Source organism: Paramisgurnus dabryanus, chromosome 15 (assembly GCF_030506205.2).
Source record: "Paramisgurnus dabryanus chromosome 15, PD_genome_1.1, whole genome shotgun sequence".
Lineage (NCBI taxonomy): Eukaryota > Metazoa > Chordata > Actinopteri > Cypriniformes > Cobitidae > Paramisgurnus > Paramisgurnus dabryanus.
The window spans coordinates 33,351,429-33,377,197 of NC_133351.1; the positions used below are offsets into that span (position 1 = coordinate 33,351,429).

The 25,769-nt window shown below is 37.7% G+C and overlaps 1 protein-coding gene across 4 annotated transcripts in view; it reads left to right on the forward strand.

The window, feature by feature from the left end:
• The first annotated feature begins 897 nt into the window (after nt 1–897).
• Nucleotides 898–25,769, forward strand: part of adam23b (ADAM metallopeptidase domain 23b) — a 51,507-nt gene continuing 26,635 nt past the window's right edge. For 3 of the 4 annotated variants that reach the window (XM_065293177.2, XM_065293178.2, XM_065293176.2), the window contains exons 1-17: nt 898–1,132; nt 1,967–2,178; nt 3,160–3,236; nt 9,189–9,252; nt 14,081–14,163; nt 14,251–14,314; nt 14,726–14,798; nt 15,483–15,547; nt 16,720–16,785; nt 17,092–17,160; nt 19,065–19,231; nt 19,331–19,415; nt 19,812–19,899; nt 20,010–20,061; nt 21,670–21,769; nt 24,574–24,645; nt 24,763–24,849. In XM_065293177.2, the coding sequence (XP_065149249.1) occupies nt 1,057–1,132; nt 1,967–2,178; nt 3,160–3,236; nt 9,189–9,252; nt 14,081–14,163; nt 14,251–14,314; nt 14,726–14,798; nt 15,483–15,547; nt 16,720–16,785; nt 17,092–17,160; nt 19,065–19,231; nt 19,331–19,415; nt 19,812–19,899; nt 20,010–20,061; nt 21,670–21,769; nt 24,574–24,645; nt 24,763–24,849 (1,500 nt within the window). In that variant the 5' untranslated portion in view covers nt 898–1,056. The remainder of the gene's footprint in view (nt 1,133–1,966; nt 2,179–3,159; nt 3,237–9,188; nt 9,253–14,080; nt 14,164–14,250; nt 14,315–14,725; nt 14,799–15,482; nt 15,548–16,719; nt 16,786–17,091; nt 17,161–19,064; nt 19,232–19,330; nt 19,416–19,811; nt 19,900–20,009; nt 20,062–21,669; nt 21,770–24,573; nt 24,646–24,762; nt 24,850–25,769) is intronic. The other variant, XM_065293175.2, reaches the window with a different exon arrangement.

The window sequence follows — 25,769 nt, forward strand, 5'->3', positions numbered from 1 at the left end:
GCTGCAAGGGATAGAAATATTGATTGATGGTTCTGATTGTTTTTTGCGCTGACCCGCAGACACTAGCTGGCTCTAAGGGTCCTTTGTTCTGACCCCCAGACTGCGTTCTAATCTAACTGGTTCTATATGTCATTTGAATGTTAATTAAAAAAAATTGAATTGTCGGAGCCAATGGTGTATAGTGGGCAGCGCTCCGACATGTGGTGCTTTCACACTTTCTGGGACCTGAGTTCGCTTCCCGGCTCGTGGTCATTTGCCAATCCAATACCCTTCTCTCCTCCCTGTCCTTTCCTGTCCTCTCCAAAACTCACTGTTAAATAAAGGCAAAAACTGGCCAAAAAATAATAACTTTTGAATTATATTATGTTGTATTTGATATTGGTTCAGAGTTACTGTACTTTTAAGTGTTTAGAAAAATAATGTTCTTAATTGACCAAACCCCATTCTTTTACTAGTCCAACATTAGTTCTGGAATGTGTGGTTGTCAAGCTAGCCGTCAGGATTTTATCTGTTACAATATGTGCTGTTATGGTAGTTTCAGAGTGGAAAAAGTAAGTGGATCAGTTTACCCCGAGCTGGTTCACTTTACCCCCTTGATTTTTCTGGTCTGTCTCAGTTTACCCCTAAGCTGGGGGAAAGTGAGACACAAGACCACTTTTTTTAAAACAATCATATTTTCACTGCTCTTCGTCCTGAATACATTCTGGTAATTTACATAGCTAGGAAACATCCTGAATTAATGGGAAATGTGTAAATTCGACTGATATATCATTTTAGCTCGCTTAGAGGGGAGCAAATGTAAAAAATGTCTCACTTTACCCCACTCTCCCCTATATGTCGTATCCTATGCAAATAGGATGTGTAGACAGCAGATGGGCAGTGTGGGCAGAGGATACGCACAGCACCTGCGCGCCGCGCGGTCGCATCAGCATTATTATCTGGAGCGTGCTCGCGGAGCGCCACCGCCTTCACGCGCCGCAGCATCAGGAGGACCATCGAGGACAATGAGCCGCGAGCGAGTCACCGCATCCACGCGTTAACCCCGCGCTATGAATCATGTATGTGATAGTACTGTCAAATTTGCTCGCGTGCGTCCTCGCGTCCTGTCTCCAGCCGTCCGTGGCGTCCGCCGGTATGTACTTAACCTTAACTCACTTACACTGTGTGTCGTTCTTGCGCAGTTTACACTGCAAAACATGGTTCTTGTAGGCGGTTTTATAACGGAATGTGATGTCAGGTTCGGGATGTGTTTTACTGCAAGGGCATCTGACAGCATCTCTGCCCTGAAACACCGCACTGAGCTGAATGTCTGTTTTTTGATATTGTCTGAGCTCCCGGATGAACTGCATGTGCTGAAATGCATCTGCCTCTTTTTGTATATTAAGAGTTTTGTAAAGGAAAAAACTCAAATTGTATCTTCTCAGTTGATGCTCAGTATCATAAGATTAGGTTAAATGGAGAGTAAACACACACTTTAGCCTTATAATGCATGAGAAAAAGTCTGTACATCCAACACCCAGAATTCAGGGTTCTTTGTTGTTTTTAACCTTAATCTCATTTAAAGACTCTAATCTTTAGAGTTTACAGAAGGGGTGTTATGTCCCGAACCCTGTGATGCTATAATGAAAGGTCCTACTATAATCCTATGATGGTATATTAGGCGTGGGGAAAAGCATCCATCAAAATGTTTTCCCAGGAATTTAATTAACAACCTCTGAGCAATCCACCTATATCTAAGAGATACCTAAGAGTATGGCAACAACATCATCATCCAAAATGATATAGTGGATGAGTATCTGTAGGAAAAATTATATTGTTATTAACCTAAACAGATTAACATTCACTGCTTTTTTAGATTGTGATTTGAGAACTGTACATTTTTCCACTTTATTTATTTATTTGAGGTTCAGTATCAGTTTGGCTATGTACACATGATGTTACTGTAAATGTGTGTGTGTTCTTTTAGTGTTAGAGAGCGAGCCCTCGAGGGAAGCGGTGTCATTGCTGCTACAGCAGGGTGATACTGCAGACCGACAGACGCACAATGCCAGCGGACCGCAGGAGTCTGAGCACACGCTAACTTATCCATCTCGCCTCATCTACTACCTAAACGAAGCATCGGAGAGCACGTACCATGACCTCAACACTCACGCCAAGACCCCTGACCAGCACGGACAGGTGAGTTTAACATCTCAGCTTATGTGCATGGATCCAGTTACGTCAGAAGCAGAATATGGGGGACTTATAGTACAAGCTAAATGCTATATTGTGTTTGGAAAGCTTAATGTTACTTTTATTAAAAAGCCAGTAAAGGGAAAATGAGTAAGAAAAGGGGAAAGAGATCGAGATGATGATGATGATGCAGGTCAGATCCAAACCAGTAGCTCCTACATGAACACCACATTTCATTTTGTCCACGTGTGCAACTTTCTGACATACGATGGCTAAATGTAAACATTTTGGGAGATTAGAAACGCTGACTGCTTATTGACAAGAAAAGTTTGTGCTTTTATAAATACTATTGCACTTAAGAACAAAACAGCAGCTTGTGAGGTTAGTGCGGTGAAGTATTGTGTCTCACTTCATCGTATTTCTTAAATGTGTGGGGATCATGTTTGGATCAAACTAAAATCTGTTTCATGGGCTGTGTTAAGTTAAGTCCCACAGCAGCCAGAATCATTGCCTGTCCTTCTCTTATTCTACCCAATGAGAGGACATACAGTAAAGTGGACTTTAAACTTCTGTGATGATTGTACAGTGTTTCCTACGCAGAGATGCGAACCCTACGCAGAGACGCGAACCCTACGCAGAGACGCGAACCCTACGCAGAGACGCAAACCATACGCAGTAGCCTTCGGCATAGCCTGATGTGTACCTCTCCCAATTTGGGCCAAGTTGAGATGTGATATTTAACTCAAACTGCAACAATATTCGCTTGTCATTTACCTCCATCACTGCTGGTCTTGTCAAATAACGTACTCAAGATTCTCCTTTATTTGTGGGTTTACTGGACAAGCTGCTTCTTCTTCAGCTGTTGCTCTGCTACTGTGGGTGTGGATACTGCCTACTAGCGGTCTGCATGTGTAATTGCACATTGATCCGAACAAATTATGAATGAACCCTTAACTCCTGGCTACCTTGTTTCTTCTTCCACTACAGGAGGTTCATCTTGCTCAGGCTTCATTTCAACTACACGCCTTTGGAACCCAATTCATTTTGGACCTAACATTGAACAAGTGAGTATTTCTCAACCAGATTGTTATTTATGAAGAATATAATGCATTGTTTCTCTTCTTAAAGGTATAGCGGAAGATTTTCCCGAATTATTTAAAAGAACCGCCCCTCGATATTTTCAAAAAAATGCTCCCGAGAGGGAACGCCTGTTAAACGCGTGCACGAGACAGAGAGAGAGCGTGCAGGAGCTCAGTTCTTCTCTTCGCTCTGTTTACAAGTTTCTGTCGGCATGTTTACCGTGTCTGTGCGGTTCGTGACTTGTGCCAGGGCTAGCATCGCAAATCATAGCTTACATCAACTTTTACCAGCAGTGATTTTAAATGGATTTCTCCAAATAGCATGACAAAATGTACCTTTCCAGTAGAAACTTCGCGTGGGAAGCCCAACCTGTCCTTTTAGCTCACGCCAGCGTGTGAAATAGTCTCCCATAAACATCTGGTCTTGTTTCTTTATTTATAGTCCTTTCTCTTCTTGTCATACAATTCGTAGACACTTTTTCTCTTGCGACCCTCAGACATTTTGAAAAAACACAGTGAGAACGCGACCTTCAATGAATGGTTGAAACCGTAGCACAACACACATACATGTGAAAGTGCGAGTGTGCAGAAAGCGAACGTAGAGGCGAGCACGTGCGACGGTTATACGTCAACATATAATCAGAATGATTGACATCTGGGATGACCAATAACAGTGGTGATCCACCCGGAAAACGGAAATCTTCCGCTATACCTTTAAGTCTTACTGTGCCTAAAATTATTCTTGCTCGAGTAAGCGTACTTGTCAAAACCGCGCCCGAGTGCGTTCAACCCCCAAAACTTGGTTGGTTTGACTAGTGTGATCGCTCGTGCCTGGGCGTGGTTTGGTTAGTCATGCCCTGGCCTGGTTGGAGAGGTGGGTTTGGGCGTGGTTCACTTGGACAAATCGTGGTTTAAAAGTTAGTTTCGTAAAAACCTTCTGATGCGTGCAACATGGTTATGTGAACGTCTGCGCGGCATAAGCAATGGATCGACTAAGCAATATGGGGGTTGTGATGGCGCCGTGGATAAGACACACGCCTAAACCCACCTCTCCAACCGGGCCAAGGCACGATTAACCAAACCAGGCCTAAGCACGGTACGGAGCGATCACACTAGTCAAACCAACCAAGTTTTGGGGGTCGAACGCACTCGGGTGTGGTTTGGACAAGTACGCTTACTTATGCAAGAATAATTTTAGGCACAGTGTGAGAGACCCGGGTTCGAATCCAATGTGACACACCATTGTGTCCCTGAGCAAGACACTTAAACCCTAGTTGCTCCAGAGGTGTGCAAACTCTGACATATATAGCAATTGTAAGTCACTTTGGATAAAAGCTAAATAAGTAAGCAATATGATACGCGTGGTGAGAGGGCTGCATGTTTTGCATCCCAGACGACCACAGCATACCATTGCGATGTGCTCCAGTGTTAAAAGAGTGCTTTCTTTAAAACAATAGCATTGTAATGCCAAAAGTGTGCTTGAGCATGGATCGAAGTACAGTGCTGGTGCAAGCCTGTGGGGGAGTGGGGAGGGGAAGGTTCAAGATATAAGTGCACCCATATAGTGCCTCACTTACAGTATGTAGAAACATTATATGACATAATGCACACTCATGACCTCAGCGTGTCTCTACTGACCATTAATGGGCCAGACTATTGATTGAGTTGTGATTCTGTGAACTGAACACATGCACTTATGTGAGCACAGATTTACTCTTTTGTGTTATTAAAGGATATGTTTGGTGCTGGGACTTATTTCTGATAAGCTTTGTAGTGTAAATAAGCAGAGGACATCTGTAGGTTATTACATTCTGTAGATCATTACTACGAATGCACTGATACAACATTTTTGTGTGACATCTAGCGAATGACATCTACCGATAGTTTAGCCTTTCTCTCTTTCCTTCAATGCACTCTGTAAGCATGAGAATGTGGAGTTTGCAACTATACACTGTCCGGTGTTGTGGTTGAGTGGCAATCTTGATCTAAATATAGCCATCATCTGACAGCATACAGACAGTGAGAGTAGTTCCTGCTCGGTAAAACATCAGCATCATCTCATCATCACTCTGCTGTTCTCTCTTCATCACCGGCTCATCACAGCTTCAGATGCTTTAAGACATCACCTCCTTTTACACATCATCTGATCTTATTGGCCTGAGCTGATATGTTTTGGATTGCTGGATGTTTGGCAGGTTGGAGTGTGTATCTCTTGGGTTTGAAATCAAAATGGACTTTCCTGGAGTTGTTCCTGATGCAAATTTCTTTGCTGTGCATCTCTAAAAATGTTTGTTTCGCCTTTAAAACAACATTCCTTTTGGCTTATGTCACCATAAGAACAGTGATGTAATGATAACTTGCAGCCAAATAGCTATAAAATCATTGTTATGTTGGCTTGAGAAAGTAAATGTATTATTATTATTCAGGCAGTTAAAGCAGTGGTTCTCAAACTTTGACCCCAAGTTTTGACTTTTTTAACCATGTGATTAAACCTCAGAAAAATACGGCTACTAACCAACAGCACTACATACATTGTATATTTTAAGAAGTTTTGGTTAATTCAAATGTTATGTTTTATAATGTTTTATGTCATACATTTTCTTGAAGGGCACAAGTGGGGGATCACCGTACACAAGGGGGGGTGTTTGAGAACCACTAAGTTAAAGGATCAACTCTAACTCCCAGAGCTTTCAAACCACAGCCACTAAACTTTGCACAGACCTTCAGAGTGGTCTGAATTTGGTTGCTATATCTTTTCTAATGGATCGGGCTTACAGAATTCTTACAACTGCAATCAAATTTCCGACTTAACATTGTGACAAACTTTGACAGGTCATAGCTCCGAGCAAGGATTTTGTAAAAACATGTGGGTTACTACATTTAAAGAACATACCTCGAAATGGGGTGTAAATTGTACCCCTGGGGCAGGAATACAGCTCGAAATTGCCCCATAAATATATAATGGTGAAGGGAACACCCATGAAACAATGCATTTATCCTACTATGGTAAATTGTATAGGGATTTGTATGGAACATTAAAACATAAAAACAAGGAGGTGGGCTTATTTTAGTCAGGCATCCAGATCATCATGGAGTTATCAAGCCACATGCTATTTAGGGTGCACTCACATTATTCAAACCCACTTGCTCAGATGTTGTTGCCCTGGCGTGGCTTTTTCTCAGTCGCTCTGGTACATTTCTCGAATCATCCTCGATATTTGCAAAACAGTAAGAGTAAGTGCATTTTTAAAAACGATTCATAGAAAAGGACATAGGACAATCTTCTTAGGGATAACTGTACATGCATTGCTGTAGGAATTACAGTGCAGTCTTCCTACACCTCCTAACATTCCTGAAAGTCAAGATTCATGTGGGAGCAATTTATCAATTCAGGATAGATTTAGAAAAAAAGTCTAATGGAAATGTATAGAAATATGCAAATATGTATAGAATGTATAGATATTATGACAACTTGTTCAACCATTTTTCATGTAAAGACTAATGGCTTAATGTTGTAGGGGGTAAGATAATAATTCAACAGAGAGGAATTATAATACATTTTGATCAACATGACATAAGCAATTGATAATGTAGGAAACCGCAGAGAATTGTACATAATCATTTGCATGGATATATCAAGCATTTGCAACTTCTTCAAGGAAATGAGAAACAGATTTTTTGATGTGACCAAGTAGTTTTGAGAACTTCAATTCTGATCTGAGAAATGTACCAAAGCGACTGAAAAAAACTGTAATGGCGCCCTGGCCCGCTGATGTTGGCTTGGGCGCTAAATGGAGTGATCGCAAATAACTTTCAAAAGGAGAGATGTCAATTGAGTTACCACTTACGGTATACGGTTTGTTATAGATAATGTGAGTGCTCCCTTAGTGCATCCTAGCAACCGATCCCATAAACTGCCATTATAAAGGCTCAGATGGATATCTTTGCAGCACAGTGTCATAGAGACAAAGGGGTGGGCCCATTTAATCAGGCAACCAATCAGTCTCTCAGGATCATTGTCTAGCTATCAAGCCATGACCTAGCAACAATTTAGAGCACACTAGCAACACGTTTCACAGACTTTTATTCAAAGGGAAATCTTTGGACAAAAGTGTAACAGAGACATGAGGGTTGGCTTGTTTGACTCGGTCCAGCCAATCACCTTCACCCTAGCAACCATTGTTGAGCACCGTAGCAATCTTAATTTTTTCAAAGTTACAGCTTTCCAACTATTTAAAACTTTTGCACAAGGCTTTCTCAAACAAACATAAACTTTGTCCGCAAACTTTACTATCTAGTTTAAGGCTAATGTTGTTGGTAATGCAGCTCTTCTGAAACCTTGTCTGTAGTTTATGTGTTAATTTAAAGCTTGAAACATAAAATTGCAAAGTGGTAAAGCATTGCATGAACAACACAAAAGTTGGTGGGTTCGATTCCCAGGGAATACACGTACTGATTATAAATGTATACCTTAAATGCACTGTAAGATGGTTTGGTCATAAACCAAATGCAAACACTCACACATACACAGCAGCCTCTTCCCACCCCCTCAAATATTCAGATCTTAACTTTCAGCCGTGTTTGCTCCTGACCGCACCTGATCTGTGTGTGTTTGACTCATTTGCACAGGGTTACTGGAAAACAGCATTCAGACAGAAAGTGCTCTCTGTTAAAGCGAGTAGTCAGGTCAGGAGTCCAAAGACAGCTAGCTGTTTGTCAGCTACAGTACAGTACAGTACAGTCCGATCTCCCTCTCTCTCTGTGTGTGTGTGCTATGCTGTGCTGACTCAATGCCTGTGATGATTAGAGGACATTGAAGGTGAGTCTGTGGTACTGGCCGTGTTATAATCACACTGATGACCATAACAACTCTATCATCAATGTTACCTGTATCACTGCATTTACATTTATTTATTCTTAACTTAAGTGTTGATGCATCTTAAAAATACTCCAAAAATCTAACAGTAACAACAGTATGCTTTGATTCGATTGGCTCTGATACTGTTGAAGTCTGCATGAGCATCAGTAACACATCACTACACATGTGCATGAAGTTATGTAATGTGAGGACACGTATTCAAATGAAAACTGTTCTGTCATTCGCTTAAAATTAAATCGGCATTTTTCAATGCAAATTTCTATTAGGGTGGCTAACATGGGCATATTAAAATTAGGATATTTTGTGTCATAAACACCATCAGATTCATCTTTATTGAAGAGCCTCTACATGAAGAAGTCAGCTTACTGTCCTGTTCATTGTTGGCACTGTGGTGCAATGCAGATGTTTTTTTAAAAGTGTTATCTTGTCAGTGATGAGTGTTTAATGTGATTTACTCTTTAACTTGTTAGATCTGAAAGGCTTTTTTACTGTATCTGTCATTGTTCAGATAAAGTCGAACCAGCAGATTGAATGAATCATCAAATCTGAACAAATTGTTGAGGGAAAAAAAACATCTGGATTACTGTGTATTTATAGTCAGCAACTATAATTTAGCAAGGCTATGACTGGGCAAACAATAAACTTGTAAAATAAAACCTAAAGCATATTTTTAAGTTTTGCATTAATATTAAAGTTAGTTCCAGGTGAGTTTGGCACTGATCAGTGGTACTTAATTATCTCATAATAATTATACAATAAAACTGCCTAAAAGTTGAATATTTAGTTCGTCCTTCTGAGATTGTATCAGATTTTTCTACATGAAACACGTGTTTCACAGATGCAAAACTGCAGGCTGTGACATTTGGCCTGAATTATAGAGGCCAGGCCATTAAATTTTTTTCAGATTCTTTCCTTCTCAAAGCAAATCCTCTTCAGTAGAGATCTGGCTTAGATATCAGCGTCTCAATGATAACATGAGCCAAATATTCTTATCTTCAGAATGAAGGCATAAGTGATAGTTTGTGTCAGTTTATGTTCTGTGTGTTTGTGTATTTCAGTGATCTGCTGTCATCAGATTATGTGGAGATACATTATGAGGGAGGGAAACCCGTCCTTTGGAAGGTATTCATTTTGTCATTTTACTCTTCACTGTGTTTTTCATTTCATGCTTTAAAGTTTTGCCTGTAATAGTGATATAAACTATCGGGATGTTTTAGATTCAACAACACACATAGTCTTAGTCCACAGTGTACATAAGCAATGCATTATGAGAGGATGTATTGTGAAGGATGTTGTTAGGCACAACAAGAAGCAGTTTGGATTAATTCACGATACAGTACAGCCTTGAGGACCTTATTGCTAAAATTAAATAAAAAAAGTAAAGTAAAATCACTAACAGTCTTCCTTCAATTGGAGAAAATAACCCCTGCAATGACCGACTGTGAACAGTACATAATGTTTCACATATGTTTACATTGCCAAAGTTGCTGTGCAGTCAAACACAGCAGTTATGTGTTTTTTCATAAATTACACACAGTTGTTAACCAGTTAGAATCAAGTATACTGGAACAAACCATTTCATAACCAGTAACGTGTCCATGACAACATTTAAAGAAGGATGATTATAACCCCTGAGGGCATTGAACAGCAAAATGGTGTAATATTTGCACACACCCAATGTACCAGAGTTTTTATATCCATGTGCTTAAAAAATACACTGTACCAGTGATCATAATCTGTCATAGCACCAGCAGAATTAAGCATTTGTGAGCATTAATGTAATGTAATTATAATGAAATGTAATTGAAATGTAATGTAATTACAATACAATACAAAATAAGACAAATACAACACAATATCATATAATTATTATATATTTTTTACATTTAGCATTTATTGGGGTGGTTTCCCAGACAGGGATTCGACTAGTCCTAGACTAAAATAAATGTAAGAGCTGTCCAAACTGAAAACAACTTGCACTGACATATCGAAAAATACATCAGTGCCCTTTGTTTTGCCTCGAAATGCACACAAGTAATGTTTTTAGGAAGGCAAGTTTGTTCAAACTAGTTATATTTCCTAATTAAACTAAGGTCTAGTTCTGGCTTAAGCTAAACTCTGTCCGGGAAACCACCCCATAGAAGCATTAATGTAATGTAATCTAATTATAATATAATGAAATGTAATTAACATTTAATGTAATTACAATACAATACAAAGCAATCCAATCCAAAACAATACAATGCAATACTTATAAAAATGTTGGCATTTAGCATTTATAACATTTATAGAAGCATTAATGTAGTTTAATATAATGTAATGTAATTGCATTGTAATATAATATAAAATAATATTATAATATTATAATTATTATTATATATTTTTTTAAATAATTGACATTAAGCATTTATAGAATCATTAATATAATATAATATAATATAATATAATATAATATAATATAATATAATATAATATAATATAATATAATATAATATAATATAATATAATATAATATAATATCTTTTTATTATAATTATTCATATTTTGTACCTTTCAGCTTGGTTTTTTAAAGTGTGTTTTATACTTTGAAAGATGAATGAATAAGACGAATACATTAATTGATAAAAACATTCTTTGTAACTTTATATCTAGTATATAGTATTTCATGGTTGCAAATGTTTTGTTTTGTAATCTGAGAGTGGGCCTTATATTTTGAAATTTAAATTAGCTGTAGAAATTTAAATCTAGAAAAATATTAATCTCTATACATTAGGTTAAAGCAGCTAAAGTGATTTTTAGAGAGAGTGTGAGAGAGAGAGAGAGAGAGAGAGAGAGAGAGAGAGAGAGAGAGAGAGAGAGAGAGAGAGAGAGAGAGAGAGGGGTTAATAATAGATGTTAAAACAGGAAGAGATCTGGTGGCTTCATTGCTGAATCAGCGTAGCAGCAGATCAGATCAGCAGACATTACTCTGCAGTAACAATGAAGAGAGAGACTGAAGATTCCTCCACATTTAATCACTTTTATTAACTTCATGAAAGTTGCACTAAAGAACATAAGTCTTAAATTAGTCCTTTCTGTTTGAATAGCCACATGTATATGCTATTTTGCATGTGTTCAGAAAAGAGGCGGAGGTCTGATTTATTTGTAGTAAGTTGCTTCAGCTAGCAGGGAAATTTCAGTCAGTGACATACTTTAAATCCAATACATGAGTTTGTGGTGAGTTTGTTAGAGATAATGTAGTTAATGGGGTGTAAAAATTGTGGTCACACAACGAATTAACTTAAATTCACAACAGTGAAGATGAAAAACAGATGTCATGTGTTCTGTTGAACTGAAGGGGTTTACTAACAAAGACCAGGACACGCACTGACAGCAGTGATAATCCCTGCTTTAACATTTTTAAACATGATTAAAATAATTTAATGATATGACAACTCAGTCTAACAGATTCTGTTCCTCATTACAGAGAACTTGATAAAAACTCTTTAATGATAAAACAAGCTATAATACTGTATAAGAGTTCAGATGGAAAACCCTCTTGTTATCTTGTAAATTAGCATTTTTCTCAGGCTCTTATGTTTAGGTTGAGTAATATCACATTTTAATATCAATAAAAAAGATTATTAGTCATGAACTGAAATGCCTTATTTTCACAAATATCACTTCAATAATTTCACTGGTAAATCAATTTAAATGCATTCAAAAATCTTTAGTCACTCTTCACTGTCCTTTCTGAACAAAGCATGGGCGTCAATAGCAAAAAAATGTGGGTGGGTCCAAAACATTTACTGGAGTAGATGCCTTGTATTCTGGTCCCTTTTAATTAAACAATTGCTTTTATAGCCTGAAAGCTCTGTTGTTGTGTCGCACCCGGAGTGCAGGCGAAAGAAGTGAAAACACAAAATGGTGTTTAAATTATATAGACTTTAAATGAGCCAATGGAATGGATCTGAGGAAGTCAAGCCTGTTTATTTAATTTTTTTAATTCAGTTTAATTTATTAGGGCAGTGTTCTTCAACCCTGGTCCTTGAGGACCAATAATTAACACACCTGATTTAACTCATTAGCTTGTTAGGGAGACATTCTGGAAGGAGGCTGATGACTTAGTTCAGATGTTTTAAATAAAGAGGCATCTAAAGCCCGTGATTCCCAGCAGGATTTTTGCATTCCTATAAGATCTTTACCTTAATATTTATGACACTGTCAGAAAACTATCGTAGGCTCTTTGGAAGCAAAACCGTTAAAATGGCTATCTTTGAACCTCTCTCACTGTACGACATAGTAGGACCACCGATGAAGAGCCACAATCAATGAAATCGCGACGATTGTTTTACAATGGCAATCTTTCGTCTGGGACGGCCAATAATCGTGCAGTGTATCCCGGGGTTAAAACTTTATGAAAGGGGGTCCTTAAGGGCCAGGGTTGAAGATCACTGTATTAGAGCATTCCCCACTGTAAAAACAAAAAAGGAAGCATGACGTTAAAACAACTTGGTTTTGTACCGAGCCCCTAAGGTGATATGGAGAAAAAAAATCTAAAGTTTAGTTTCATGTACTCAGTCAAAATTAAAACATGCAGTCAAACATACGTGTTTAGACACGGATGTTACAACAGGACATATCAAGCGATCTCTTCTAACAATGCAATAGTGAAACGCAGTAGCTTAAATAAAGTAAAATGTCTTACTTGCTGTGTCATTTTCGTCTGATCCAATATTAGTGGTGCTTTTAATCACAGTCTCTCTGCAAATCCAGCATCGACTTCTTTACAAATGAATCCGCAGGACACAAAGTTATTAAACACTCCCCACGCGAGCTGGAACTTCTTAAAAAACAAACTTTATCCACGCATTCCTAATGTTATGTTCCGAGTCTCCAAATGAAAGTATTCAGCTTTTGTGTTGTTCCCACACGGTTCTTCCACAACCCAAGACTCCGTTTCCATGGTTACTCTATCATAACAGATCACCGCGTCAAAATTAAAGTCTCTCAGACAGTCACGCGAAGCTGTGGGCGGGGCTACAAAAGTGGTCGTATTTAGATTTGGGGAGGTGCTTCAATTCTACTTTGACGTCATATTTCTCTGAATTCCACGCTCGGCTGTAATACTGGCTTGGTGCCAAAAACGGTTATATTTCAGTAGCACGGACGTTTTCAGTTCTGAAACTTGCAGGATGTTCATTTAACTATGATGACCTCTTATATAACAAATTATCAAGTTAAAATTGAGTATTTGATTCACCGTTCCTTTAAGTTTAGTTTTGCGTGCTCACGTGATAATTGAGCAAGCGAAACTAAACATGGTAGTTTCCGGTGTGCACGCGATAGTTTCACGTGCGCACGCAAAACTAAACTTTATTTAATTTTCGCTTCATGTCCCCGTAGGGGCTCCGTAGTTTTGCAAGTCAGTTCAACCCATTTTTTTTTACGTTTTGACCTGTGAGTAGTTGACATAACATAAAAACAAGTTGAAATTTATTTGTAATTTTTTAAGGGTCTTATCCCACCCACATATAATTGTTCTGACACCCATGAATCAAAGGTAAAAGGCTGATTTTTTTCAATATCCAATATATTGAGTAAACCTCTTTGAATCCGGTAAAAACTCTTGCAGCTTGATGTACGCACACCATGGTTCATCCCATTCTTCTTCTATGCACTTAGAGGACTTTGCTAAAAAATCATTGTGGCGTTTAATGGATTCTGCCAACAAACTGGTATTTCTGAATGGTCGGAGGCTGAGATGAAGCAAATTTAAAGTGCAAGTATTTGATGAACATATGAATTATATAAATAATATACATTTTCTGAGGAAAAAGGTCACCCTTATCTTCTCTCATATGGAGGCTCAGTTTATTTTGCAATATCTTTCTACATGTTGGCACAGGTTTCTGTTGACAATACAGAGATCATCACATCATCAGCTGTGTATGTGTGTGTGTGTTCGCAGGGTGGAGAGCACTGTTATTATCATGGCCAAATCAGAGACAATGATAGATCTAATGTGGCTCTATCCACCTGTAATGGTTTACAGTGAGTACAATCTTTTCTGTTAAATCTTCATTTTAAGTGGCTTTGGATAAAATGATTAAACATAATGTTATTTTCTCTGGTATCTAGTGGCATGTTTGAAGATGGGATCCACATGTACACAATTGAGCCACTTAAACAGACTCACTCTATTGTAAGTAACATAACACAGACACTAACCCCAAACTCTCAAGATGTTTACTCTAGTTATCCATACAAAACACAGTTTACATGTTTGACCATTGCAAACAGTCTAGTTGTGATGTTTTTGTGTGAATTGTACAGATGATGTCACTACAGCACTGCCCACACCCTTAAGCAACGCTGTCACTTCCTATGCATAATACACTGAAAATAAAAACAGTTTAATGAACACCATACACACACTCGCCCCTATGTACACACTTATGGACATCACATCATCAAAGAAATACACCACACAAACAGCACAATGAATAAAAACTCATTTAAAGTTTAAACATATACACATATAATTCACCCTAATCACATTAAATGAGATTTATTGCATGAATTTGGTGCTCATATTGAGTTTGTTTACGGTTAGGAGGGAACGGCCAGACCGCACATCTTATACAGGACACCCATCCGGCAACAGAGGCCAGCTGCTGGAGAGGAAGGTAAACACAACACAACTAAATAATAATAATAAAGTTCAGTTTATAATAAAAAAACTGGACTTCTCCTGAAAAAATAAAATGTAAATTCTTCATAATAATCTCACATGTTGATCCAAACTTGTTTCAAAAAGAGACATTTAGCAGACGGTTGCATTGTAAACAATGAACACATGCAGTGGGCAGTGTCTAAAAAACTTTTTAAAGACCAGAAAAAATCCTCTGTAGTACATATTCAGATAGTGTGATAGTTGAAAGGCATACATTTAAATGATTTACTTTTATGTTTTGCATGAATTATTCTTAAAAAACGATATGTTTACTCGACTGTGGTAACTTGTTTCTAAACAGCAGTGATTCATAAGTGTGGTTTTGAGTTTGGAAAAGTGGTTCATTGTAAAAATATTTCATGGCATTTGGCATACACGACCTCTCGTAAATGCTGACCCAATGAGATCATCAGTACGACAATAGCACTGAATGTCCATATTTTTATCAGTGAGATTATTCAGTGTTCTCCACAGTGTTTTGACAAATATAAAATAAAAACACAATGTATTATTATTCAGTTTTGGGAACACTTAATTGCTGAAACACAACAAATGTTAAAAAGTAGACCAAAGCAAAGATTTGTTTGCGTGTGTGTGTGTGTGTCTGTTTGTGTGTTTGTGTTTTGGGTGTGTGCAGGACTGAAGGAAGAACTGTCACATCCAGATGATTCGTCTTGGCTTGGGCGGAGGAACAAGCGAGCTGTAAGAGTTTGAATAGGACCCAGATGTTGAAGACAATGTGATCTACTGAAGAGCAGTAACTTCAGTCATCAGACATCATGAATCAGATTCAGACCTGTATAAAAACACTGTATTTCAAATCTCCATTTATAATAATATTATACAATATAAAGATTAATGCAGTGGCGAGGCCAGAAAGAGTGGACCTCTGTGAAAAAGGGTGGAGCTCAGTGTTTACTCTTATTTTACAATATAGTAGTGGATAAATGGATTACATTAAATTTTTTGAGTCATGGATCGATACATTTTCAGATTAGCAAAAAAGGGAAATAAGGAAAATAAAATAAGAACAAATCAAAAAATTATAACCATATGAAAACAATAAAACTTTACTTCCTTCTATAAATTAAATATAATTCATCTTTTTAAAGCTTCAGAAGTGATTTTCCTTTGTCTTCTGTTGTTTGATTAACATAATGACACAAACATAAGAAACATAATTTCTTAAAGTTACTGACAATTAAGACCGGATAAGCATGGATCCATATACACATGACTGTTTTGTGAGAATAATTGCCAAGACTGTGATATTTTAAGATAATTATGTGCATATGTGTCCTGTCAAGCGCATAGAGATTCTGTGTTCGTGTGCTTTTTGAAATGTGCGTCTCCGTGTGTGCGCTTATGAGTTTGTGTCTGATTGATGTGTGTGCGTTTACGTGTATGCACATAAAACAGCTCACTTTAACATCTTGCGCTCAAATTATTTAAAATGGCTTGAATTTAAACTTTTTTATATAAACAGTTATTATTATTAGAGAGATTATTATAATTTATACATGATTTCTTCTGCTTTTCCACAAAAATATTTTGTGTCTGTTCTGACTGGGTGTGCCAGCCGTCAATCTGAGTTGGCCAGTGCCACCCTGGTCCTTATGTAGCCTCGTCACTGGATTAGTGCATCCCAAAAAATTTAACATTACAAGTAGTATGTGAACGTTGGTCTGTTCATTTTGCTGTAATAAAATTAAAGTAAATTAGAGAGATGCATTCAAAAACCTTTTCCAGCAGAGACACAATAAAAGATCAACTTTTTGCTAGATTCGAAATTTTGACTTGTTGCCCATTCAATACAGCACATATACGAGCTGAAGTGGTACTGCAAAGTGTAAATGTTCTTTTTTGTCTCACAGATGCCCAGGAATGTGTTCGAAGAGATGAAGTACCTTGAACTGATGATTGTTATTGACCACAACATGGTATGTCTGTGTGTGGGGGGGGGGCAATAATATTGTAATTTGTCAAATTGAATTTCAGGAGTTATTATGGAGCCACATTCTGGCTCAGAAAATGTGGTTTTCCTATGTCCATTATTCCAGAAACACATGATGCATGATGAAAAATGTTTCTGTTCTCCAGACTCATTCTCATGTTGAGATGATCAAAGGATTAGTGTTGAGAAATGTTTAATTGCCTCAATAAGGGCGGCATTTATGTGTTCTGTGTTAGTGTTTGATGCTTTGATTGTTTAATGTTTTTATAATTATATCAATATTATTTCACAGTTTAAGAGACATAAGACCAAACAGCACACACGGAATTATGCCAAGTCTGTGGTCAACCTGGTGGATGCTGTGAGTTTAAATTATGATTTTAAAATGACATCTTACTGATTAATATTGCTCACAGTTGCTTGTGTTAAAGTGCCAGTGAGATCCAATATTTAAACTTTCTGATATTGTTTTGGACTCCCCAACAACAGGTTTAAGGTAAAAAAAAACACTGTCATTTTCTCATAATACACATTTAATATTACCCCATTTCTCAGAAATCCCCAAACCATATGTGCAAAGCCATTGAAAGATTCAGTCTGCCTCAACCTCACCTTTCGGTAGCCTACTCTGCTCTGATTGGTCAACTGACACAGTTGGTTATGATTGTTTTTTCCGCACAGTAAACAATGTGTTTTGGTCACTTTTTAAGTCTAGTTAGACTTAGCTGGTCATGCTGAAAGACCACCTGGCCCACCAGCTTGACCAGCTTTGCCAGGCTGGGAGGACCAGTTTAGACCAGCTACCAGTTTATTTTTCAGTAGGGTGAGAAGACATTACAGCAAATGAGACATTCAGAACACTCAGGAGAAAATTGAAACATAATAAAAGTAATAATCATACTTACTGGTTGTGGTTACGAGACGTATGTTGGTTCAAATAAAGCGGGTACTGAACTATCTTTTATGGCCCAACATTTCGCAAATCCTGTCTTGAACTCGCCGAGATTGGAGAAGCAATCGTCATTAAAATGACGGGAACACAACAAATGATGTTTTATTAATGTAGTTTGGGAGGAACAAGTCAAATAAGCTACTCAAGTATTACCAGCTGTCTAAAATCAGTAATCAACATATCTACCCAATCAAAGCAAGCCCATATATAATTACAGTCAAACTCACATAATGACTTACCAAGGCTGTTTCTTAATTCCAAGAACGCAAAGAATGAACTTTTTGTCTCGTGGAGATCGTTCTTGCCAGGCGACCTTGGAAGAACGAACTCAGAAAGTCGTGAGAACACAAAAAGCACTTGCGAGAATTGAGATTTGTGTGATCTTCCTGTTGGTCACCTGACCTCCGCCATCGTTTTGCCGCAATGACTTCTGGGACGTAAAGCGAGTTAAGCGCGCAAGTATGCACACGATGCATCATCGATATCAAGAACACATTCTGATATTTTCATGCGTCTTCTGTAATTGCGTTCTTGAGAATTGGAATTGAACTTCGACTGTTAATGATGACGTAGAGTGAGGACACAAGGATGCAAGATCGCTGAAGAACGCATATTGAGAAACAGCCCAAGAGTCAATCCACCACCCCGTCTCCTCTTACTCATCAGGTTACTTCCTAAACCTGGTGGGGTACTCTGCGTTCGGGCCAATTAACAAGCTCAGAGCCCTCTCCCAAATAGCACGCCAAATACGTTTACTAATTTAATCTATCTTTCATTTCTATCAATTTCCTTCTTATGTAGACAGACAAGAGATTAGAAAATTATATGACTCATAAACGCGGTTCATAGTCGACTCCCAACTTTAGATGCCAATAACTTTGTGCACTTTTTGGGTTAACAAATTTGCACACTGCAATAAAGGTGAATCTGACTGGCACTTTAATATACACTGGTCAACATTTGAAGTGGATCAACCTTTCATTAAAGTTGTTTTTGTGTTTTGAACAATACCCGTTCTTGTATTAGGACAAATTTTTTTGATCCACTTCAAATGTTGACTAGTATATCCCAGTTCATGATGTCGAAAGGGAAAAAAATCACATGCTGATATCCCTGAAAAGTGTAAACAGATTGTGTTTCAAAACTCTGTTGCTTTGTTTTTCTTATTCTCTCCATCTTCTCCTCCTCTGTTTATTGACCATGTGTTTATAAGTGTAAACCTTCTGGCATCTCTCTCTCTCTCTCTCTCTCTCTCTCTCTCTCTCTCTCTATCCTTTGTGGCTCATCTTGTTATTTTACTCTTTCTGTGAAAGATTTTTAAAGAGCATCTAAACACGCGTGTGGTTCTGGTTGCTGTTGAGATGTGGACAGACAGGGATCACATTCCCATCAGTGTGATTCCATTTGACATGCTGAAGCACTTTTCCAAATACCGACAGCAGCACATCAGACAGCACGCGGATGCTGTGCATCTATTTTCGTAAGTGCATTCATTGTGTGTTCATAACCCCTTTTTATAATACACACACTTCTGTACAGTAATGAAGACTGTGTTTGTTCAACTCTCTTCTGTGTGCAGTAATGTCACATTTCACTATCCACGGAGCAGTGCGGCGTATTTCGGAGGGATGTGTTCTGTGAGTCGTGGCGTTGGAGTGAATGAGGTAAGAGGATCAGGGGTTTAGCCCATATAAAAATCCAATCAATCAAAAACACTGGCCTCCCAAAAAGATGCATGTGGGTTCGACAATATATTTGTAGTAATTCTTTGATATTCTGGTTTGTTTTCACATGATTACATCACCAGGATTTTTTGTAGAGTTTGTCAGCTGCCGTTTCTGTTTGGTATCCCCCATTCCATCACCTCCCAAAGGCGTTAGGTTAAAATAAGATTTATGACTTGGAACGTCTTTGACTAACAGTGATCTCATTTTTAGAAAAAGCTACAATTTCTTCAGCTGTTCACTCTGAGTAACCCTAGAGAGGTCACATTACAGTCGAGATCCCAGAAATCACATTTTATCTCCATTAACTGCACCATGTGTGTCGTTTATATGCAGTATGGGTCAACATGGACAATGGCACTCCTGCTGTCCCAGAGTTTGGCTCAGAATCTTGGCATTCAGTGGGACACAGCGTCAAAGAGAAGTAAAGTGCACACTATCTAATGAAAAATTATCATCTGCTTTGATACTGACACATGTAAAATACTTAGATTGTGTATTCGTTGACAAATGTTTGTGTATGTTTGTGTTCAGAGGAGTGTGGCTGCGTGAACTCTTGGATTGGTTGCATCATGGAAGACACTGGGTGAGATGCTACAAACAAGGGCTGCATATGCAATAATGCCATGGCGTTCGTAATAATGCAATATTTGCATTAAAGCAACACTATGTAGTTTCCATGTAAAAATGACTTACAGCTCCCCCATGTGGTTGAAAAGCGCAACAGTGCCTGCTAACACACAGTCTTCTGCAGGCAGGGGGAGGGGCGGGACTGTGTGCTCTACCCTCCACCGCCACTTTCAGAGTGTGCTTGTATCAGCTAGGAGGCTGCTCAGGTTGCAGCAACAGTACAATTTGTACAATTAAACGTTCTTCTATCACTGAAATTATTTTAGAGACATTATTTAAAGGTAAAAAAACTACATAGTGTTGCTTTAAGACAAAAGTTTTACATTCTTTTTGATCATTGATAATCCACATATCAGAGAATGTGCATGCACTCATACACACAAAGGCATTTACATTCTGGTCTCTAAGTTATATGCATATTACGTATTACATGGTCCTCTAGATTGCTTGATTCTGATTGGCCAGTTGAGGAATTTCAAGGTTTGTTATTCCCAGATAACAGCTGCCCAAAATGACTCATCTGGGTACTGCGAGTCAATGCATATGCAGTTTAATACTTACTAATGCTTACATTTAGCACAAAGATGCATAATTAATAATAACAATATAATATAATATATATATATATATATCACAAAATAACTCCAGTAATACACACTAAAATCACCTATTACAAAAGAAAAGTTAAGGGGTGCAACTGTGGCGATGAGAAATGGCCCTCTCGGCTAAGTCTGGTTTCTCACAAGGTTTTTGTTTCCACATGTGGAGTTTTCCTTCTTACTGGGAGATTGCTATTATCGCATAGCCAGACATTCCTACTAAAGGTCTGGGAACCATGGCTGCTTTGAATAGCCAAGGACCGCCCAAAAGGCCATATGACCGACACGTTAAGCAACCAATCATGTTTCGCTTTGTGCCATCATCTGCCATGTCATGTTTATATAGGTTTAGGGGCTTGGAGATGTCGTTACAATAACAGACCGGTGTGCAACCATCATTTGTGAACGTCTCTAAAGTTTATAACAACAATGGCAAACACGTGAAAATACTTGACATACTTTAAAACATGCAGCGTTTATTATCTTGATAAAGTATATTGTCACTGATGTAAATATGAATGCTTTCATCTTCAATCAGATGGCTTTTGTGATGTTTCACTTGCAATAATAGTACTCTATAATATAGTCTACACTGTTAATTTAATCATTTACCTGTTTTGTGGTTTGACTTTGTACTGTTTTTTTTTAAATATTTTTCTTGTAAAGCTACTTTAATGCAATGAAACATTAGGCGGTATACAAATAATGTGACTTGACTTAACCCCCCACACCTATCAAAACACACACAATGATTATCATTACACATACACTACACAATTATTTCCTATTCATTAACTAAAACAAAATGCTTCTCAATAAATATCAAAGTGTTGTAAAAACTCTGAGCGCTTGTTTCAATTTGTATGTGAACAGAAATAGGCAGAAAAATGACAGCAGCTTTGTTGTTTTGTTTGACCATTAACATCTATGAAATCTCTTCACTGTCCTCTTGTGTCTCCACATAGGGCCCAGCATTCACGGACCTTCTCCAAGTGTAGTATCTCTGATTTTAAAGAGTTCCTGTTGAAGGGGGGAGGATCCTGTCTCTTTAATAAACCCAACAAGGTCAGAAATATTTATGAAGCATATATAAACAGTTATAGACTGTTATAATAGAAATTTGATCACCATGGCCAGGGGCGTCATGCACCACATTTTTTAAGGGGGGACAGTGTGTACACCTACCCTAACTATTACAGTAAGTAAGGAATATTAGACGACGGGCCATTGAATTATACGAAAATAATGCACACCCAAGGTGCAATGCCGTTACAACGCGGGTGTGCATTATTTTCAAATAATTCAAAGGACTGGAGTCAATTATTCCTCTTATACCACGGTTACCACAAACATTGCTCTGGTGCCTATTTTTAAGACATTTGACAAGTTAGGTGTGCGGTTATCAGAAATTAATGCATACCCACGGAACATTTCTCAGCCAATCAGAATACAGCATTCAACAGACCCGTGGTATAACACCCATTTAACATCAAAACCCTAAATATGCCATATTCTCATAAACTATACAGACAAAAGAGATGCATTTATGAAGGACATTTATTGCTGTTTTACACATTTAAGAAAACCCACTCAACAGTCACGTGACAGCTGTGATTGGCTGTAACGATCAACACTGCAAAAACTGTAAACCTTAGATACAGCGTAAGCAGATCGAAATGTAATGTTGTAGTCTACATTTTTAATTATTATTGTTTTAATTGCATTGAAAGCACATTATTTTTAAAAGCTACCCTATAAACATATTAGTAACCCTAAAACTTTACAATAAGGTTGTATTAGTAAACATTGGTAAATGCATTAACTAACATGAGCAAACGGTGAACAATATTGTTTCTCAACATGTGTTAATGTTAGTTAATGTCAATACAGTTATTTATGTTAGTTTATGGTGCATTAATTAATGTAAACAGTTACAACGCTTGATTTTATAAATGTATCAGTAAATGCCGAAATTAACATAAACTAAGATTAATAAAAGCTGTAAAAGTATTGATCATTGTTAGTTCATTTTAGCTTAAACATTAACCATTTTTAACAAATAACCTTATTGTAAAGTGTAACCAACATATTTATATTTAAATTATTATAGGCATGCATAGTCAGAGCACATGATTCAGGTGAATCTAAAGGGGGTTGCACACCGGACGCGCAGCTCAACGCCACGCAGCGCCGCTTCGAGTCACGTCTAGGACAACTCAGAGGTTTTTTACAAGAAGTGTAAATTAAATAGCGCAAGCTTAGTCAGATAGCGTCTACTTCAAAATGCAAAATATACGTTAGCATCCAATGTTAACGATTTTGGACAAATATGATGTTATTTAATGTAAAAATTGGTGCTCTGTGGTGCCACAGGGATTTGAGCAACTTCCTGAGTCAAAGCTGGGTGCCGGGGACAGGCGCCCCCTGTCGGCGCCGGTGTGCGTATACTCATAAAAAAACAATGTGTGCAAATTTTTTTTTTGTGAACGCCGCGGCGCTGAGCTGCGCGTCCTGTGTCCGACCCCCTTAAATATGAACATAAGAAATGGACTTTAAACTATCATTTTGGACACAGTTGATCTGCAACTGTGCACCAGTACTGTTTTGTCTGGGTTTGTATAATTAATTAATAATTCATTGCGTCCACAATGAAGCATGCAGAGGATTAAAAATCTCAGAAAAGTGAAGAGCTGATCATATTTTGCCAATGTAACAAAGTGACAGATGAAAAGATGTTTAATAGATTTTAAGGTTGTATTCAAAAATCTATGAGGCATGTGAATGGGCATGACGCCTATGACCATGGCAGTCGTAAGAAAATAAAGTCCCACCTTTTGATTAAAGGAATGTTCTGGATTCAATACAAGTTATTCTGTATCTGTGTTAATGAACACAAGAAATGATCGCTTTAAAATACTGCTTCAGTTTGTGAAAACAAATACAATTTGTGTTTACAGTAATGCACTCAAGTTATAATCTTGGATGCAACTTTACTCAGACAAGGTTAGTAAGTGATTTTATTACACTAATGTGGCTGTAATTTCCATTCAGTGTGTTATTTGAACATTTTTCTTAGTCTTGCGACATAGATTTTCTGCACCATTATTGTCTGTAGCAATCGACAGCAGAGCTTAACTTGTATTGAACATTCCTTTAAGAGAGCAAACCACCGTATTGACAAACACATTACCTGCTTACACTACAATTACCAATGAAAATCTATAATGTCATCCAATATAGAGATTCTTTACTTTTTCATGTGGATCAAAGATGTGACCGTTTAAAAGAACTTTGTCTTACGGGTCCAAAGAAAAGTACAGTGTGCATTTAAAATGTATTGACTGGTCTGGTTCAACGAAAATTAACCTACCGCTAGCCACACAATGTCACAAGCGCTCTTGGCAAACAGTGGAGGGGTTAGAAAAGGACTCACACGATATAGTTCGGGTCTTCTAGGGTCTTCTAATTTTTTAATACCCGAGACCCGATGCCGCCAATACCCGACCTGTGTCTGATGCACACATGAAATTTTTAGACCAGAACCCACTTTCAGACCCTGGGTTTCAGATCTAAGTGGACCCATTAAGACCTCTAAGTCCAAATAGTCTTTGAAGAAAGCATGTAACATCACATTATTGTTCTGGGTGTGTCTGTTTGGCATAGACAGGAACCCTGAGATGTTTGATATTGTGGTTTGCTTCATCTCCCACATGTAATGTAACATCTCATCATTATCACACACAGAATGAGTTAATTTAAATGTCTGCAGCTATAGAAGAGAGAGAGCCCTCAGTGGGGGTCACATGACATCAGATAGCGCTGCCATTGGCTCACAGCTGGCTGGAATATTCTGTCTGTTTGTCTTGCAGCTCTTTGAAGCCACCGATTGTGGAAACGGATACGTGGAAGCGGGAGAAGAGTGCGACTGTGGGCCGAGAGATGTAAGCTTAACGTATACACTAGACTGCACGTACAGTACATAACAGAATCTCTAGATTCCATACATGTATATGATATTAGCTGACTGCAGTATTGACTGACTCTTGTGTGGTTTTCAGGATTGTGTTAAAGAATGCTGTAAGAAGTGTTCCCTGTCGAATGGGGCACACTGCAGTGATGGACCCTGCTGCAATAACTCATGTCTGGTGAGAGAAACACACAACACACGCATACACGCACACACACAATGGGTACATTATGAGTACAGCTGACACACTTCATATTGATTCCTCAATCAAATAAATCACAATTATTTACATTTTCATGCCAATCAGATCAGTTCAAAGTATTAAATAAAAGATATTAGAAAACATAGACTTTATTGTCATTGTATACGGTACAACAGATCTCAATCTGTTTTTAATTGAAAGTCACTATAAAAAGACTTAAACAGGCCACAATATAGTATAGACAAACACACATTTAGAACTGCAAACACACATCTGTAACTTTAAGATACGGAGCCCCTAAGGGGACATGGAGCAAAAATTAAATAAAGTTTAGTTTCATGTGCGCACGTGAAACTATCGCGTGTGCACTGCAAAAAATGACTTTCTTACTTAGTATTTTTGTCTTGTTTTCAGTAGAAATATCTAAAAATTCTTAAATCAAGATGTATTTTCTTGATGAGAAAAATGACCTAAGAAAATAATACTAGTTTTTAGACAAAAAATATACAATTTAAGTGAATTTGTGCTTAAAACAAGCAAAAATATGTGCCAATGGGGTGAGAAAATTTTACTTGAATAAAGTGTTTAAGAAAAAAGAAATCTTATTTCACTTTTTTTTTCTCACCCCATTGGCAGATAATTTTGCTTGTTTTAAGGACATTTTCACTTAAATTGTATATTATTTGTCTTAAAACTAGAATGATTTACTAAGGTCATTTTGCTCGTCAAGAAAAAGCATCTTAATTTAAGAATTTTTTGATATTTCTACTGATAACAAGACAAAAATACTGAGTAAGAAAGTCATTTTTTGCAGTGTGCACGTGAAACTATTGCGTGTGCATTTGAAACTATCGCATTTAGTTTCGTGTGCTCACGTGAAACTATTGCGTGCACAC